The sequence below is a fragment of the Meriones unguiculatus genome, chromosome 14 (assembly GCF_030254825.1).
Source record: "Meriones unguiculatus strain TT.TT164.6M chromosome 14, Bangor_MerUng_6.1, whole genome shotgun sequence".
Classification (NCBI taxonomy): domain Eukaryota; kingdom Metazoa; phylum Chordata; class Mammalia; order Rodentia; family Muridae; genus Meriones; species Meriones unguiculatus.
The window spans coordinates 44,542,004-44,560,440 of record NC_083361.1 but is presented as its reverse complement, the minus strand read 5'-3'; the positions used below and the strand labels follow the sequence as shown (position 1 = coordinate 44,560,440).

The window sequence follows — 18,437 nt, the reverse complement described above, 5'->3', positions numbered from 1 at the left end:
GTACACAGAGATTAGTATCTACATATTAAAGATAACATGATTATTTTATAAGGGGATGCATGACTCTTAAGGTTATAAATTCTAAACTGGAAAACAACATATTACTTTAAAGTAAGCTGTAATATTCTGATTAACCAATGCTGAAAGTTACACAAAAACATATATTGCTTTTCTTTCCATTCCCATTCTATTTCTTTACCAAACCAGGGTTAGGTCTGTTTAAGGGCAAGATTACCAGTTACTGAAAACACATAGTGAGGCACTGTCTTTTGGGTGTGGTCTTTAAACTGGAACAGTCAGTAGAGTCAAATTTCTATTTGAAGTTTTTTTAATAACAGCATAGGAAACATCCAAGTTAATAACTGTGCATAATGCTTTGAATCAACCCAACAAAATGTCACATACAAAAATAGCAAACCCTCACTTTCATTATGAAATCCTATTAACAACACTATTCTATTGAGGCAACAATACTTAGATATGATAGGGAAAGAGAATCCCAAAAACATCAAGTTACCATTGATCACATTCTTTTATTTACGCAACCAGCTGAATAATTAATCAAAACCATAAGAAAAGCATTCACTAAAAGTCCATGCTTATACACCTTTTCATCTACTGATATGTCTAAGCATAATGTGACAGTATTTATATTCAGTGCTTAGTTTTTAAGTACACTTTGAAGCTCAATCATTTTAGGTTGACAACTGAGTGTCAAACACAAGACAAAGAAATAATCCAGATTTAACTACTGATGTAACTCAAAAACTGTAAAGGCATTATTCTAAATGAAGAGTTGATTTCAGAAAACCATATACCATATAATAATCTCAAAATAACAACTCTAGAACAGATCAATTCTCAGTGCTAGAGAGTACACATTTGTCAATACAAAGGGACGGCACCAAGTAGATAACTCTGGTAGTAATGGTTACATGAAATGACATTATGACAGAATGGCACAGAACTATGCACATAACTGAAATAATGTAAACCTACTGAGTTTTATATTATATCAGTTAAATAAAATATAACCATTGGGAGCATCTGGTAAAATGGAATACAGTGATATTATTTTATTAACAACTTTCTGAATCTATCACTATTTTCAAAACTAAAAGGTTTTTTAAAAAAATGCTTCATGCATATCTAATTTCATGTGCCATCTCAAACAATCCTTAAACAGAAAATTCCTGAATGCAGCTTATGTAAGAAAGAGCAACAAATTTCTATTCTGGACTCATTCTCAAAGACATACTCTTAGCCTTTTATCAAGATTGGCAAAAAAAAAAAAAAAAAAAAAAAAAAAGTTAAAATAAATTCTAACAGCATAATGCACTATGTTCAGTTCCTTTCCTTTCCTTTCTGTAATTTTTTTTTTTTTTTGGTTCACTGAATAACTACAATTAGCTCAGATAAACAGTAATATGACCACACATCTTAGCCCTATATGACACTGCCTTTTCAAGAGTTACACAGGAAAGCTAGATGCCTCAATAACTCCACATAAAAATTAGGAGTGCTAAACATTAAGTGTGGAAAGGTTTTTGGCATGCGTAGGTGTGCATGTATGTGTATTAGTGTGTTAATGTGTGCAGGTGCACATATGAATGTGTCTGGAGGCCAGAAATTGATATCAGGTCTTTTCCTCATTGATCCTTTACTTGCCGACACAGGGACTCCCGCCTGAACCCAGTATCTGTCATTCAGTTAGTCTAGTTATTCAGCTTGTGTGGGAATTCTTATCTTTGCCTTTAACCAAAGATTACAAGAGTGCCATCACAGCCAGTTAACAGTTGTGATGGAAATCAGAACTTGTGACCTCCCATTTGCACAATCAGCTCTTTTCTGACACAGCCACTTCCCTAGCCCACAATATATGTTTTATACACACACACATACCTATACATATATATGTGTGTGTGTGTGTATGGATATAGATATAGATATATGTGAAAACCAGGCAGGTGCTTGGCACATTAAAAACTGCTGGTTGCAAAGAACCAGGCCTGTCATGTTACTATCTACAATAAAGGATCGATGTTTATTACACACGTGTTAAAAGTTTTCATACTTCAACAAACAGTGGTGATGCACCTTAATCCCAGCACAAGGAAGTCAGTGACAGGCTGTAAATTCAAGGACAGCCAGAGCTACACAGAGAAACCACTGTCTTGAAAAACAAAACAAAACAAAAACAAGTTTTCATACTTCAAAAATATCTTTCTAAAAATACAATTTCTTGGTTTCTAAAATTTTCTTGCTTATTTCAAACAAAATAAGCTTACAAATTAAACTTCCTAAATTAACATATATAACACATACATATGACTTTCCCACATATTATTCATTAACTATATGTCAACGCAAAAGCCTAAGAAAGAAATGCAGAACTTCTCAATCCAGGAGAGCAACCTCCACGCTCCCTACCCTCCACTCCCAACCTCACATAAAGGTCATGCCTGCCAGCACAGGATGTGTATGTGCAATGTCTGCCAGGACCTACACAGTGACACTGTTGTCTAAGCCTTAGGAAAGACTGATATGCATTCCTCATATTTAACAAGCAATGCTGGAGAAACTACATAATCACTTTTCCATACTAGTTAAATATCTGTACTACCAAACACATTTTTCCTCTAACGTATATCCAAAACCTAGTCACTTGTTCTTAGGAGACAGTGGGAAGACTTGTAAAATGCACACACACACACACACACACACACACACACATATGTATAAATAGTGTCTAAAAAGGGCCAATCACTAGTATCACACTGAATAAATACATAAAATGGTAAGTACTCTATGACATAAATGGAGCTTTACTTTACACATATCTGACTCCTCAGAGACAATCAATATTATTAAGATGGTTTTAGATCAAAATACTAAAACCCATATTTAGCAGTTATTCAGTTCTGATTACTAATGGGGGGAAAACTCCATTAGGTAAAGGGGGTGATCTCTGATTTTGTTTGATGTGGGACTTTTTGTTATGGTTTCAGGTTTTGATTTTTCTGCATTGATAACAGCCTAAACCAAGGCCTTAAACACACTAGAAATCTACTCTACCACTGAGCTAAACTCCCAAACTTTATGACAGTTTATTTCAACAAGTGTCTCAAAATGTATAAACTCCAAAAACCAAATCTTAAAATGTTTGTCTTGGGGTGGAGAGATGACTGAGCAGGTAAAAGCCATTGCTGAGAGAGCCTAACAACCTGAGTTTAAGGTCCCTGGAACTCGTAGAGCATGTCTGTAACCTCAGTACTCCTACAGGAAGATAGGAGACAGAGGCAGAATTCCCTGAAAGCACACAGGCCAGCTAGTCTGGAGTAGACAGAGCAGCAAACAAGAGGAGACCTGCTGCCAACAATGTGCAAGTTCAGGACTGATGCTGAGGTTGTCCTCCAACCTCTACACACATGGAGAATATCTGCATACCTTCACACATGAACACATCGATGTGCATCATATACACATAATAAAATGTAGGGAATGAGGGAGAAGACTTCGGCTGGCATACAAAGTAAATAAACTATAATATAAAAAAATAAAATGTAAATGTTTTTAACATTTGTCTGACAGTATTTCAGATAATAAGAAATCACTTATTTCTCTCCAACCTGCATATAAAAGACAACAGAAAGCCAGCTAAACAAAAAGAAGTATTTAAACAACAAAGGCATGAGAACTACCAAACCACTTACGTCCCCTTAGCTCAGTCCTATCTAGCATCACACCATGGACAACAAACCTATCATCTACAACACTTGGTCTCACAACTGCTGGCACTCAACCTGTGTTTAGAGGAAAAAAGAAATCAGAAAGAGGCAATAACACTTCATTATAAAACTCTATGATCAAGTGCTACTTACACTGCCTTGCAGTAATGAATGCTATATAAGTTGATAAAGCTCTAAGTTGATAAAATGTTGATTATTGACAAATACTTAATGTCTTAGTGCCCCCTCCCAAAAGGCAGAAAAAACACAGACAATAAAAACATTTCAGACACTTCTTTATGCTGGTGATATGGAGATCCAAAAGTACTCTTCCAAACTATTCCTAAACAACAGTAGCCTATAAGGAACTACCTACAAAAATTGTATTGTGATCACTTATTTCATAATTTCCTGACACACTTGTGATTACTTTACTAAACATTACAGCCATGGCCTGCATTCTGTTTCTCGTGTTCCTGGTGTAAATCTGAGCATTTACCTCAATTACAACTATAATATACATAAAACCAATAGCTCAACTTTCATCTCTCCTGATGCACAAACACAATATCACAGAAAATGATAACTTACTACATATCACTCCACTGCTTCCCTGCATGGTTAACAATCTTCTCCAAAAGTATCAGCAAGAAACAAACACTAGCTGGGCAAGGTGGCACATGCCTTTAATCCTAGCACTCAGGAGGCAGAGGCCAGCCAGCCACAATTAGTTACACAGTGAGACCCTGTCTAAAAATAAGAAAGAACCAAGAAAAACAACAACAGTCAAGTCTTGATCAAGAGTGTTGGCAGGAGCTGGGATAAGAGTTCAGCTCAAAAACCACTTGCCTAACTGTATCACATAGACCTAGCAAGGTGGCAAGTGCCTGCAATGTTAGCACTCTAGAGGCAGAGGCAAAGGGATCACATTTCAGGTCATCCTCACCTACAAGGATGAGTTCAAGGCCAGCCTGGGAATCTGAAACCCTGTCTTTATTAAAAAAAAAAAAAAAAAAAAAAACCTCCTGAGTAAAAATACTGAAAAATTGCATAACTGGAGCTCAAGTTTCTTGCACTTAGAAATAACTTTAATTAAAACACAACCACATAACACCCTCAACAATCATAATAAATGTTACCTTGTAAGTTACAAGAAATAACCCTTCTAAGACAAGATCTGATTGCTATTCACTCGCACAGTCTCCCTAACCAAAAATTTTATAGAAACTGGAACACACAAAGGAAAAAAAAAAAAAAAGAAAGAAAGAAAGAAAGAAAGAAAGAAAGAAAGAAAGAAAGAAAGAAAGAAAGAAAGAAAGAAAGAAAGAAAGAAAGAAAGACAAAAACACATGTCAACCCCACCTGGATATCTGTTTTCAACCATTTGGAGTCAAGTCGAGACTGGGCAGCCAAATAGAACGCCTCAGAAGGCATGTTTCCTCCGGGTTGTCAGGCCTGTAAGTAAAAAATAAATAAATAAATACGTTGGAGACCTAAAGCTTTTTAAATTGTTAGTTTACACCATTCTGCAGCTTAACGCGGCAGAGACAGAGAACGTAAAAGAGGAGAGGAGGAGGGGTGGGGGAGGGGACGAGAAGATGAGGGATGAGAGGGAAAGCTGGAACCAGAACTGGAGGAGAAAGGGAAATACCACTTCCAATAGAGGTGGAGTCGCGGGATTCCCCAAGACGTTGGCCAGACCTATAGTGGTCCCAGGCGACCACTGTACAATGTCATCCCGCTCCCTTCAATCCAACGGGACACACACACGCGCGACAGAAAAAACTCACTGTCGCAAACGACACCAGCGTGCACCAGCCGCTAGACCTACAGAAGTCTGGAGTGTGGTAAATAAACAAAAGTCAGGTCTGCAGATAAATGTTCAATAATCGCCTAAATACTAAAAAAGACAGCTGAGACTGCGCGGCCTCCTAAGCCCACAGGCCCTGGCTCCTCCGCGACAACGCCCGCCTTCCGCCCGCCGCTCTCCGGGCCCGCTCTCCCGGACCTGGCGCCGCCCGTCTTCGGCCCCTCCGCCCTCCTCTGGCCCCGCTCGGCCAGACCCGGCGCCGCCCGCTCCGGCAGCCGGCTGCGGGAACACTCCCTGCAGGAGCCGGCCGGCGCTCGCGATCCAGTCCACAGCCCTAAGTGCTGGCTGACGCAGGACTGCCTCCGTCCAATAGCACGAGGCGGCCGGACGGCTCCAGCCAATGGACAAGCAGCGTCGCACGGCCCGCCCAACTTCCGCTTCCTTCAACTCGACTCATCTTTCTTCTTGAGACTCACCCGCTCGGCCACAGCCAACCGCAGACGTCGGGAGGCGGGACTTCTGCGCACGCACGCTCGCTGGCCCATTCCCGGCCGTTCTCACACGGCTGTTTCCAAGGTCCTGAAGTTGGTAGGGCGCTTCCAGGGCATCGGGGTTCGCAAGGCTCGCTCTGCTTTACTACAGCGTCCTTTTGGCCTTTGAGCATAAGACAAAATTTAAGAAAAGGCAATTGATCCCGGCCCGGTGGCGCACACCTTTAATCCTCGCGCTCGGGAAGCTGGGGCAGGTGGATCTCCGAGTTGAGAGACCCTGTCTCAGGAAAAAAACAAAAAGTAAGAAAGAGCAATTGAAATTACACAAAGTATGTTCTCTAATCATGTAACTAAACTATAAGTAAATAATACATAACACAATCTGCAAAAACTTAGAAAATTAAACTTTTTGTGTGTAGAGAAGAAGTCAAAGGACGTAGAACATTTTTAATAGAAACTGAAGGTGTTAACGTTGTTTTAAATACCGTAGTTCATTTTCCCCGTGTGTGAAAAGGCAGCACTGAGGGATATGCCAAGCCATCAATGGTATGCCGGCTCAACTGCAACGTTAAAATACCTGTCTGTTATCATCCTTGGTATGTAGTGTTAAATTCACTCCACGAGTCAAGGGATTTGCCATAGCTCTACATCTCTGTTTCATAGAGCAGGAAAGAGCATAAAAGGTCGACCATCTTTTATCACACTTCCCAAAGACTGTACTCAAAAGTATCTGAACAAGGTTTCAAATTCAACCACATCTAAAATACAGGTAAGGGACAAGGCTTTGAACGTGGGGCAAGACTGCCCTATTACCATTAGAAGGTGTCACCTCTGGAGCCTTCTCTGGTCCTCAGGCTCCTTCCTCATTGCAAGACATCCTTAGTTCCTTGACATTTCTGGCAATGTCAATGTTTGTAGTCCATTTCTGTTGCTGTGCACTTCTGGAAGCTAAGTCCAAGAGCATGGCACTGGCATCTGGTGATGGCATTTCTGATGAAGTATAACATGGCATAGAGGCAAGAGAACCCAAGCATGGCAAGAATATCCCAAGCAAACACATCATTTTGATCAGGAACCCTATCTGTATAATAGCATTAATTCATCTATAAGGCATAGTCTTCGTGACTTGATCACCTCTTAAAGGGTCCACCTCTTAATACTGTTGCAAAAGCCATAACATTTCAACAGGAGATCTGAAGGCACATTCAAACTGTAGGATGCCATAATCATGAAGTTGTCCAGACTGTCAGGGGTAGATTATTTTTCTCTGCCAATTTAAAGACTAATACAGCAGGAAAAGCTCTCAGAACTCAGCTAAGATTTATTAAAAACAGAAAGACACACACACACCACACAGAGAGAGGACAAATGGAGGAAGGGAGAGAGGAAGAGAGCTCCTACAAAATACACAAAGAGGCAGAGTGACCCATTTTAGAAGGAATCCAAGGATAGTATTTTTCAGAGGCAGATTTTTTATTCTTTTTTTAATTTTTATTAATTACAGTTTATTCACTTTGTATTTCCCCCCATGCCTCCCTCCCTCCTCTCCTCCCAATCCCACCCTCCCTCTTCCCCACCCATGTCCCTCTCCTAGTCCACTGATAAGGGAGGTCCTCCTCCCCTTCCCTCAGATCCTAGTCTATCAGGTCTCATCAGAACTGGCTGCATTGTCTTCCTCTGTGGCCTGGTAAGGCTGCTCCCCACTCAGGGGGAGGTGATCAAAGAGCAGGCCAGTCAGTTCCTGTCAAAGACAGTCCCTGTCCCCATTACTACGGAACCCACTTGGATACTGAACTGCCATAGGTTACCTCTGTGCAGAGTTCCAGGCCATCTCCATTAGTTGTCCTTGGCTGGAGTATCAGTCTCAGAAAAGACCCGCTGTACCCAGACTTTTTGGATCTGTTGCTGTCCTTGTGGAGCTCCTATCCTCTCCTGGTCTTACTATCTCCCACTTCTTTCATAAGATTCCCTGCACTCTGCCCAAAGTTTGGTTATGAGTCTCAGCATCTGCAGAGGCAAAATTTTTATGTTTGGCAATAAGTAAGTTCTCTCTCTTCCTCAAACTTACCAGGGAATTGGATAACTCAAAGAAAGAGAAGTTGACTGGTTTCCATACAATACACTCTCCTTGATGGGAAGTTTGAACAGTTCCCTGTTGTAGGAAAATCCCATGAAGTCTTTGTCTTGGAGAGGAAAAAGAAGCAGGAAGTCAGCTATCTTAATGTTTAAAGGAAAAGTACATTAATATTCCAATGGTCTCTTTTCCCTGTGCCTACCTGCCAGAGAGCTGTCTACCTTCCTCCCTCGATAACACTGACCTTGCCAAATTCTTCATAAGTTGATGCCTATCATCTTTAGGATTTTGTGTTTAAGAATATCATGTGATAACTATTCATTAGTAATTTCGCTGAAGACACAGGCTAAAGACACAGTTTGGACATTAAGAACACTTGCTACTTTTACAGTAGCCATGGTTTTGGTTTGTGGGGAAAGAATAATCTTTGTGCCACTCAAAAGAACACATGAACAAAAAAAGAGTAGCTCAGCAAGGTGTTTTTTGTTTTTCTTTTTTTTTTGTTTTTGTTTTTGTTTTTTTTTTCAAAAAGAATTCTCCAGACCCCAAGCCAGGCTAATGAGTATGCATGTCCAAGATGGTCTCTGTTGTTTATCCCTAAATGCAGGTGATAACTTTATTTCATCCCATTAGTGGGAGCTTGACTTCACAACCTCACATGGTTGGTTAATCGGTGTGAAGGGGGAGATATAGAGAGTGTGAGCCCTTGTCAGGTTAACTATCTTTGATCCAAAAATATCTATATTTTTTCACAACTCCCCTTTATTACACTTTTTTTCAAAGTTAGCCAGCATATGTTGACTTTATGATGTCTTTATTAACAGTAAATTATTGTTATGATAAGTGATGGCTCAAACATAGCTTAAGGTGAACCAACCTTCCTACGGCATCCCAAGATGTATCCAAACTGGAATGTAATGGTTTCACTCTGGCCAAAGTTCTATTGTCCTGACCAGTTGTTTTCTCCCAATGGAGCTTTACTGCTGCTCTTTTACTATTCTTCCCTCCCCTGTTTCCCACCCTTCCACCTACCCACACTTTTTTGACGTCTCTGGATGCTAGCCAGGATCAAGTTGCCAAGAGATCCAAAGACAGTTCATGCTTTCTTCCAAGAGAGAAACTTGGGAGTTTTTGTTTTGTTTTATTTTTGTTTTTGTATTCTTTTTACCCAGGACTGCCTTGTCAATTTTTTTTGAATCTTCCTTTTAAATTACCCACCCTCCCTCTGAAGAAGTGACCTTGCCCTGATGAAATTGGTACCGTGTCTACCTTGACTGCTTCAAGCAGACATGGCAGTCAGGGCACACCTCCAGTGGGTCTATTTAGAAGATCCCAAGTGTGTTGTTGCTAGTTTCACTTATATAACAGCCAGGTGTGGGGAGAAAAGGAAGTCCTTCACTGTTGCCTGGAAATTGATGTGACGGAAAAGTAAAGGCAAAAGTTATTAGCATTAATGTCCTAGGAAGGGGACCAGGAGAGGCAAGAAGAGAGGATATTTTTTTTAATGGCCAAGCCAAAATTAAATAGAATCTCTTGATGGGATCACAAGAACACCCATGTGTTGAATCTGCCTCATGGTTTTTCACTTTGGTCTTATAAGACTGGTCTTCAGAGTGTTAAACCCAGGATCTGCTTTCAGGCCTTTGATAGCTTTTGGAGTAGCTAGAAACAGCTGGAATTACCCCCAGTGGCTTCTAAATAAGAGGAGGAAAGAAATATAGCCAACTTTTAATTTTTAAATTAAAACAACAGTGGCTGTAGATAGGTGCCAACAGTATTCAATATTCAGTATCTGAAGTACTATATCTGGGCAGCATTTTTCTTATCAAGAAGAAAATCATTATCGAGAAATAGCTGCATTAAAAAAAAACATCTCATAAGTCAAAGACTGTCAGTGGTACATAATCTTGTGCAGGCAAGTTCATTTGTGCATTTTTTGTTTCATGATTTTATGGGACAGCTCAGCCTTCTGGGGCTCAGTACCATATTTGGGGGCTGTATAAGAAAGCAGGCTGAGTAAGCCAAGGAGAGCAAACCAGTAAGCAGCACTCCTCTGTCATCTCTGCTTCAGTTCCTGCCTCCAGGTTCCAGCCTTGAGCTCCTGCCCTGACTTCTCTACCCACTGGACTGTAAGCTGTAAAGCTTTTGGTCATAGCATTTATCACCACCAGAGAAAATGAACTAAGACTATTGAGGAAACATATCAATCAATTTAATTTGGTTATACTTTCCTATACAAAGCCACTACTGTTTAAAAACAAACAAAATCCTTTCCCAATCTGTAGGCTGTCATTTTGTTCTGATGGCAGTGTCCTTTGCTGTACAGAAGCTTTTCAGTTTCATGAGGTCCCATTTATTGATTGTTGCTCTTAGAGCCTGTGCTGTTTGTGTTCTGTTCAGGAAGTTGTCTCCTGTGCCAGTGAGTTCAAGGCTCTTCCCCACTTTTTCTTCTAACAGGTTTAGTGTGTCTGGTTTTATGTTGAGGTCTTTGATCCACTTGAACTTTTGTTTCATGCAGGGTAATAAATATGCATCTATTTGCATTTTTCTACATGTAGACATCCAGTCAGACCAGCATCTCCATCTGTCTGTTCCAAACCACCACACTGTCTGTCTCTGGTCTCTCCAAACTGCCACATGCCACACCTTCTCTTTCTGGGCTCTCATATTTATATCCTCAGAGTCCTAGACACCCCTTCTCTCCTCTTTGTGCCACACAAGGCAAGCTGTTACCAGCTGTCAAAGGCTGAGCCCAGCATGAGACAATTGTCAGCTGCAGACAAACTAAAACCCACCTGAAATCCCACACTTGGGATTAAAACAACAACATATTTACATAACATAACTGAGTTTGCAAAGAAACCAAATTTCCATTACATAGTTGACTTTGGAACACAGGAAGAAAATACTCTCCCTTATTAGTCCCTCTGAAGACATCAGTATAGGCCTCTATATATGGTTGTTGAACACCCAGAAGATCAGTTATTACACCAGTCTGGTGCTTTTTAAAAGAATTTTTAAAATTATGTGCATATCTGTGTGTCAGTGCGGTGATATATGCATGTTGGTGCATACATGTGAGGTAGCCAGGGGCATTAGATCTCTCTAGAGCTGGAGCCACAAGCAGTTGTGAGTTGCCTGGTATGGATGCTGGGAACTGAACCTGGGTCCTCTGGAAGAGTAGCACATGCTCATGACTGCTCAGTCATCTCTTCAGCCCCCAGTCCAGTACTGTTAACTACTGTGCAGCTAAAGCTAGGGCAAAAACAAAACACGTTTAAATAAACTCTAAAGCAGAGTTCTGACATGTATTGACATGGATGTATTGGAAATTTTAGTATGATACACAAATTCTGAGTTTTTATATACCTTTTTAAATTTTATTTATTTATTACAATTTATTCACTTTGTATCCCCTCTGCAGGCCCTTCCCTCATCTTCTTCCAGTCTCTTCCACCCTCCCTCTTCTCCTCCTATGCCCTTTCCCTAGTCTACTGATAGGAGAGGACCTCCTCCTCTTCTATCTGACCCTAGCCTATCAGGTCTCATCAGGACTGGCTGCATCCTCCTTCTCTGTGGCCTGGCAAGGCTGCACCCCCCAGGGGGAGGTGATCAAAGAGCTGGCTACTGAGTTCATATCAGAGACAGCCCCTGTACCCCTTACTAGGGAACCCACTTGGAAACTGAGCAGCCTATAGGCTTCCTTTGAACAGGGTGTCTAGGTCCTCTCCATGAATGGTCCTTGGTTGGAGTATCAGTCTCTGCAGGGTCCCCTGGGCCTAAGTATTTTGGCTCTATTGTTCTCCTTGTGGAGTTCTTGTCCCCTCCAGGTCTTTCTGTCTTCCATAAGGATTCTGGCATACCTTTACGTGACTTGCTATATTCAATTCTGGGGAGAAAAAAAAAACATTCAGCCATCTTAATCTTTATCAATAATCAATGAGTCCAGCTGTGACAATCGTTGATAAGCAGACACAGATGTTCTTATAAACCTGGTAGTTATTTGGCTTACATGATAGTGTTGTACAAGAAGTTGAATCCAAAATCCACAATAGGATAATGTGTACATACTGTTCAACTGTGGGCCTTTGTCAGGTCCCAAGTAAACCTCAAAGAAAACACAAGACAGGAAAAACAAAAAACAATAACTCTCTTTTTGTTCTTGGTACAGTTCAGAGAATTATCTCTTATAACCATTCTCTTTTGAATGAGTTCAAGTAGTAGATATAGAGAAGCTGAAACACAGAGTAAAACACCATCAAATTGATGTGTACAGCATCTAGCAGAACTCAATCAAGGACAGCCTGGTAAAACTATGATGCTGGAGTTAAAGAACTTGGAAAAGGATGGCATTAGCTGGTTCTTTTTCCACAGTCTGCCCATGTCACTATAACTGGAAAGTAAAAGCAAAAGCAGAAGGCCCTTCAGGGAAGAAACAGACATGAAACAAGAAGTCTCAAGGAGGGGAAGAAAATTTCATCTCAACTGGAGAAAATGAGGGTTGGAGACACTAGGTAGAAAGTGCAGACATTAAGACCCAGCATAGCCTACATTCCCAGCATCCCACCCAAGAAGGCTGATTTTTGCTTTGCCTTCTACTCTTTAACCACCTGCTATTTCAGCTGAGATGTATGCTCTCCCACGTTTTCCCTAGGGCTGCTGAAAATCCACACCAAACTTCTCTGTCAGTCAACTTTCTTTAGTAACTGAACAGTGTGAGGGCATGAGGCTCAGAAAACCCTTGAGACTCCTCTAGAAACCAGTAAATATACAGACGTGTCAAGATTTTTTTTAAAGTGAGTATATATTACACAGACACACATATGATCACCATGGGGGTCCAGAATACCTCCTGACTCTGATATTTAAAACCCTTTGGCTTCATCACTTGGCAGTAGAGGCCACATTGGAGTCTTCTTTGGACCTCCCATTTCTATGATCTCTTTGGGCATTCAGGAAGGTAAAAACCAAAAAGGGGAGAGGAGATGTGAGAAGAGGATTTAGATATGTAATTGAAAGCTTGAAGTGCAGGCCCTTCTAGGGGTATAGTCATGCCCGGAAGGCTCGGTGCTACTGAGACTTTTTATGGATGCCACCACTTTGGTTCGTGTCATGTGTCTTCATTAACCAAGATGCCATTGAAGTAACATGGTTGTCAGTGTCTTAATGTCACTTTCCAAGATAGAAGTCAAGTCACATGGCTATTGCCATCTCGATGACATCACTAACCAAACACTTGGGTTAGGTTAGCTTGGCTAAAGGAGGAGAAATTACTTTGCCGTGTGTAGGTCCAAAACAGCAAAGCAAAGAAATAGAGAAAGGAGTTCAAGGTCTCAACCAAAGAAAGATGAGCCCATATGTCTTACCATACAGATTGTAACTGTATCAAGCAGTGTCATCTGGATCACTTGTTATCTCCCTTCAGCTTCTAGAATCCATGAAAAGAGAAGTAATGAGGTAGTTGCCCTAGGCCCATAGGTGGCACTGTTGCCCTAGAGCACATGGAGAAAGACTTTGACCTTTGTGCCATCTTGTCACATCTGAGAACAGAATGGGTGACCTGTGACCCTCTGTTTTAACTGGAATTTAAAACCAGAAGATGACGCATTAAAAGTAGTTAATTCAAGCTGGGCGTGGTGGTGCACGCCTGTAATTTCAGCACTTGAGGCAGGTGGATCTCTCTCTAGGTCAGACCAGCCTGGTCCTCAGAGCAGTTCCAGGTCAGTCAGGGCTAAACAGAGAAACCCTGCCTGGAAAAACTAAAGAAAGAAAAAAAAATTATCTTGATTTTAAACCTTGGTATTAATTTTGTGTGGTGCTTTTACCCAGTTAGAAAAGCAACTGCCCAAGGACCACATGTCATAAGTGATGTCATACCTACTCATAGCAAGCCACCTGGTCTCCCTTCTCCAAGCCTGACCAAAGCATCCAAGCTCTCTGAGGGAACATGGGAAAGAGGGAAAGAGGGGAGAACCTGTGTATAGAAAGTCTATGATTGATGTGGAGGGGTCAGCTCTCCTCCCTGGGCAGGTGATCCCAGGTTAGGTTATACCTGGAGTATACGATAGTTCTATTTTTAGTCTTTTGAGAAACCTCCACATTTTCATAGCGACTCCACTGATATAAAATCCCACTAACAGCGGTAAGCTTTCCCCCGTTCCCACATCCTCGCCAGCATTTATTGTCACTTTTTCCCTTGATAATAACCGTTCTGACTGGGTTGTATAAGAAAGCATGCTGAGCCATCCATGATGAGCAAGCCAACAGAAAGCAGCATTCTTCCATGGCACAGACTTACAGCTTGTCAACGTGCTGAGAAAAAGTGAGTGTTGAGTGTTAAGCCTTAAAGAAGACATCCATACTACACACACACACACACACACACACACACACACATACACGCTCGCACACACGCACACACGCATGCACACACGAATCCAAGGCTTGGAAAACATTATGAAAAAGGAAATGGCTGTGGAAGGCTGTCTTATGGCATGGCTCTGGCACTCAAGAACTCATTGTGCAGTGATTGCCTACATAGGGCCAACACAAGACTAAAACAAGAATGTGAGAACTTAGCCTTTCAGCTTAGCCCACCTATTCCAGAAATTCATGCTTTCCTTGCTCTTTCTGTCCTTTCTTTCTTTCTATCTATTTTCTGTTATTTAATCTGCGATCTTGAAAATATGTCTCATGGTGATTTTTTTTTTTTTTTTGCTTTTGTTTCTATAGTTCTCAGTTGGGTTTTAGAACTGTTATTTTTCTCCATCTAATTTACTATAAGGGATTCTGTACTGTATGCTTCATCCATATCTCAATATCCCCCTTTTATTCTTACATGTTTACTTCTTTTCCTCATCATTATTCCCTCTTTTTATTCCTTTTTTCTTTTTACTTGCTAATTATAACCTTGCACAGCTTTAGCAAACTCTAAAATCTGTGTACCATAACAGTACAACTTTCCTCTCTTAGCTATTTACTTACCTTGATTTTTTTTCCTTTAAAGTCAATCTGATATTTAATCCTTATTCACTCTGCTTCTCTCCCACTCCTAATTTTATTAACTACAATTCGAGTGCTCTCTGTAATGTCCTTGATTGTTTATACTCCAATACTAACTGAAGTCAAGTGGACACTGTTGCGCTAATAGCAAAACAGCCGTAGTTGTTCTCCTGGTTAATAATATCCTACTGAGGGACTAATATAGGGCTTACACCAGGGACCCAGAAGCCCTGGTCTGAGCAATTATTTTTTTTTAATTAAATGTAAGCTCTTTATTCCTTTCTCCCTTAGTACTATTCTTCAAAGACATAATTTCATGTGTCTTTCAGTTATATTTTATACATAAATATATATACACAAATAAAGCATATCACATGTGTTACTTTTTTAACACTTAAACACCACTCTACTTATATAGCTAACCTGTTCCTTAAAACAATTTTCCAAAGTATCTTAAAATGTTTATATTTTTGTTGAGGAAGGAAGTCATGACACAGCCCAGTATACTGAGTGGTATGATGACGAATGAATGCTGGCACACCTATCTAATAGGATCAGTCCTATACATACTTACTAGACCCAGTTAGAGATACTGAAACTGTTTTGGTTTTATTTTTTAAAGTCTGAGCAATTATTTTCTTCTTGGTTTTTAAAAACATCTGTTTGTTTGTATGTTTGTTTGTACTGAGTGTGTTTGTGTGTGAGTGTGAGTTTATGTGTACCACATGTAATCAAGAGCCAGTGGATGTCAAAAGAAGGCATTGAATTCCGTGAAACTAGAGTTACTGGTGTAAGTAAGCCACCAGGTAAGTATAGGGAACTGAACCTGGGTCCTCTGCAAGAATAAGGTTATTGATTGCTGAGCCATCTCTTCAGACCCAAGAGGAATTATTTTATGAATTACATAGTCAACATCACTACTTAAACATTGCAAATATTTCAACTGAGATAATGTAGTTAATTAAAAAAGTAAACCTGAATGGAGTTGGAGAGATGGCTCGACACTGACTGTTCTTCTAGAGGACCTGGGTTCAAGTCTGCACCCAGAAGGAAGCTCACAATTATCTGCAGCTCCAGTTCCAAGGGATCTGCCACCCTCATATAGACATACATGCATAAAAATAAATCAGTGAAAAAAAATAAAAGCAAAGGTATAACATAAGATACATAAAACCCAATTTAGTAACATTAGTACATTAGGAAACACTGGACATACACCCAAAAGATGTCCCATCCTACCTCAAAGCACTTGCTCAACTATGTTCATAGCAGCTTTAGTTTAATAGCCAGAAACCAAGAACAACCTAGACGTTCCTCAGCTAAAGAATAGATAAAGACAATGGAGTATTTCTCAGTTGTCAAAAAAAAAAAAAAAAATAGCATCATGAAATTTGCAGGCAAATGGAAAGATTTAGAAAAAAATCATCCCGAGTGAGGTAACCCAGAGCCAGAATGACAAACATGGTATGCATTCACTTATAAGTTGATATTAGCTGTAAAGAAAAGGATAACCACGCTAAAATCCACAGACCCAGAGAGGTTAAGTAATAAAGAGGTCTCAACGGGGGATGCATGGATCTTCCTGAGAAGGGGAAATAGAATAAATAGATTTCGCTCCTCCTAGTAATGGAGGATACAGGGCCTGAGGCAGCCATCTTCTGTTACTAGGCAAGGCTTCCAGTAGAGTGACTGAGACATCATTCTAACCACAAACCCTTTGACCCTCAATTTGTCCTGCCTGTCAAGATGTGCTAGGGTAATGGTGGCACAGAATTTGTGGGAGTGGCCAACCAATGGCTGGTCCTATTTAAGCTTAGGAGATGAGCAGTATGTACTGTGGATGTCCATCTCAACCCTTTTGAGAAACTCAGAAGATTGTTGAGTGAGTCTGAGCTTTACACTGTTGCACTTTAGTTTTGCTTTGATCTGATTGTGACTATGCTGCTCTGGCTCTTCCCTCTTGGAATAAGAAAGTATGAAACTTTAAAGATCTCAGACTTTTCAGTGTTAGAATGTGTGATACTGTGACAATAATATTAACAAGCCATCATGGAAACAAATGAGAAAATGAAGTTTTTAGTTGAATAGTGATGTGTTTGTGTGTCAAGATAAAAAGGAGCCCATTATAGAAGAGGAAACCTCTTCTATAATGAGAAAATGCCCCAAATGACTGGCCTCTGGGCAGTGTTGTGGTGCGTTTTCTTGATTGATGATTGCCACAGGAGGGGCCAGTTTACTGTGACTCATACAAACCCTAGGCTGAGGCCTAGGTGCTATAAGAAAGCAGGCTGAGCAAGACACAGATAGGAAATCAGTAAGCAGTACTTCTCTGTGGCTTCTGCTTCAGCTCCTACCTTTAGTGCTTGCCCTGCCTTCCCTGGATGACGGATTACAAACTGTAAACTGAAATTAACCATTTCCTCCCCAAGTTGTTTTTGGTCATATTGTTTTATTCTAGCAACAGAAACCTAAGTAAGAAGGACAGTGAGCTAGGAAGTGATATTATGTCTTTTTTTTCTCTTCCCAAGGAGTCAAATGATGTCATCTAACATTGAAACAGACTTAACAGACATATAACTCACAACATTATGTTTTTACTGACTTTAATTTTAGACACATGTTTTAGAAAATGTCTAAGAGGCAAGTTGAAACATATTGATTTTTTTAAAATTTGTTATGTATACAATATTCTGCCTGCATGTATGCCTGCATGCCAGAAGAGGGCACCAGATCTCATTATAGATGGTTATGAGCCATCATGTTGTTGCTGGGAATTGAACTCAGGACCTCTAGAAAAACAACCAGTGCTCTTAACCTCTGAGCCATCTCCCCAGCACAAAGCATATTGAATTTAAGAACAGTTTATTTAAGCCAAAATGAGAATGACCCTCCAGTAGAAACACAATCCTTCTTGCCCATTAAAAACAAATAATTCTAATGTTCCATAAAGGAACACACAAACCAAATGAAAGTAGCTTGACAAGGAAATCCTTTTTGTAAAAAGCATGCATCAGAATTTGAACTTCATGCTCAAGAGGTTTCTCTGTTTTATCTGTGTTTTAAAGATGGTGATTTTGGCTCATTCAGCTTGTTGGAGCAGAACTTTACACTCTGTTGTAGTTTGGGTTTTATTGCTGTGAAGAGTCACCATGACTACAGCAACTCCTAGTAAAAAAACCACAGAAATCATTTCATTGGAGCTACTTTACAGTTTCAGAGGTTTAGTACACTATTGTCATGGCAGGAAACTTGGCAGCATTCAGACATACATGGTGCTAGAGAAGGAGCTAAGAGTTCTACATCTGGATCCACAGGCAGCAGAAGACTGTTCC

The 18,437-nt window shown here is 40.3% G+C and overlaps 1 protein-coding gene across 5 annotated transcripts in view; it reads right to left on the bottom strand.

Annotated features, from left to right (window-relative positions):
* Herc2 (HECT and RLD domain containing E3 ubiquitin protein ligase 2) overlaps nt 1–5,877 on the bottom strand; it is a 180,137-nt gene extending 174,260 nt beyond the window's left edge. For 3 of the 5 annotated variants that reach the window (XR_009585525.1, XM_060367233.1, XM_060367235.1), the window contains exons 1-2: nt 5,737–5,877; nt 5,091–5,183 (exon numbers count right to left, since the gene is read on the bottom strand). Coding sequence is in view for 4 of the 5 variants with exons in the window: in XM_060367233.1 (XP_060223216.1) it covers nt 5,091–5,162 (72 nt within the window). In the remaining variant the exon portion in view is untranslated. Of the gene's footprint in view, nt 1–5,090; nt 5,184–5,518; nt 5,712–5,736 lie in introns of those variants that run through there. The other 2 variants (XM_060367234.1, XM_021652628.2) reach the window with 2 other exon arrangements.
* Between the last annotated feature and the right edge of the window lie 12,560 nt (nt 5,878–18,437).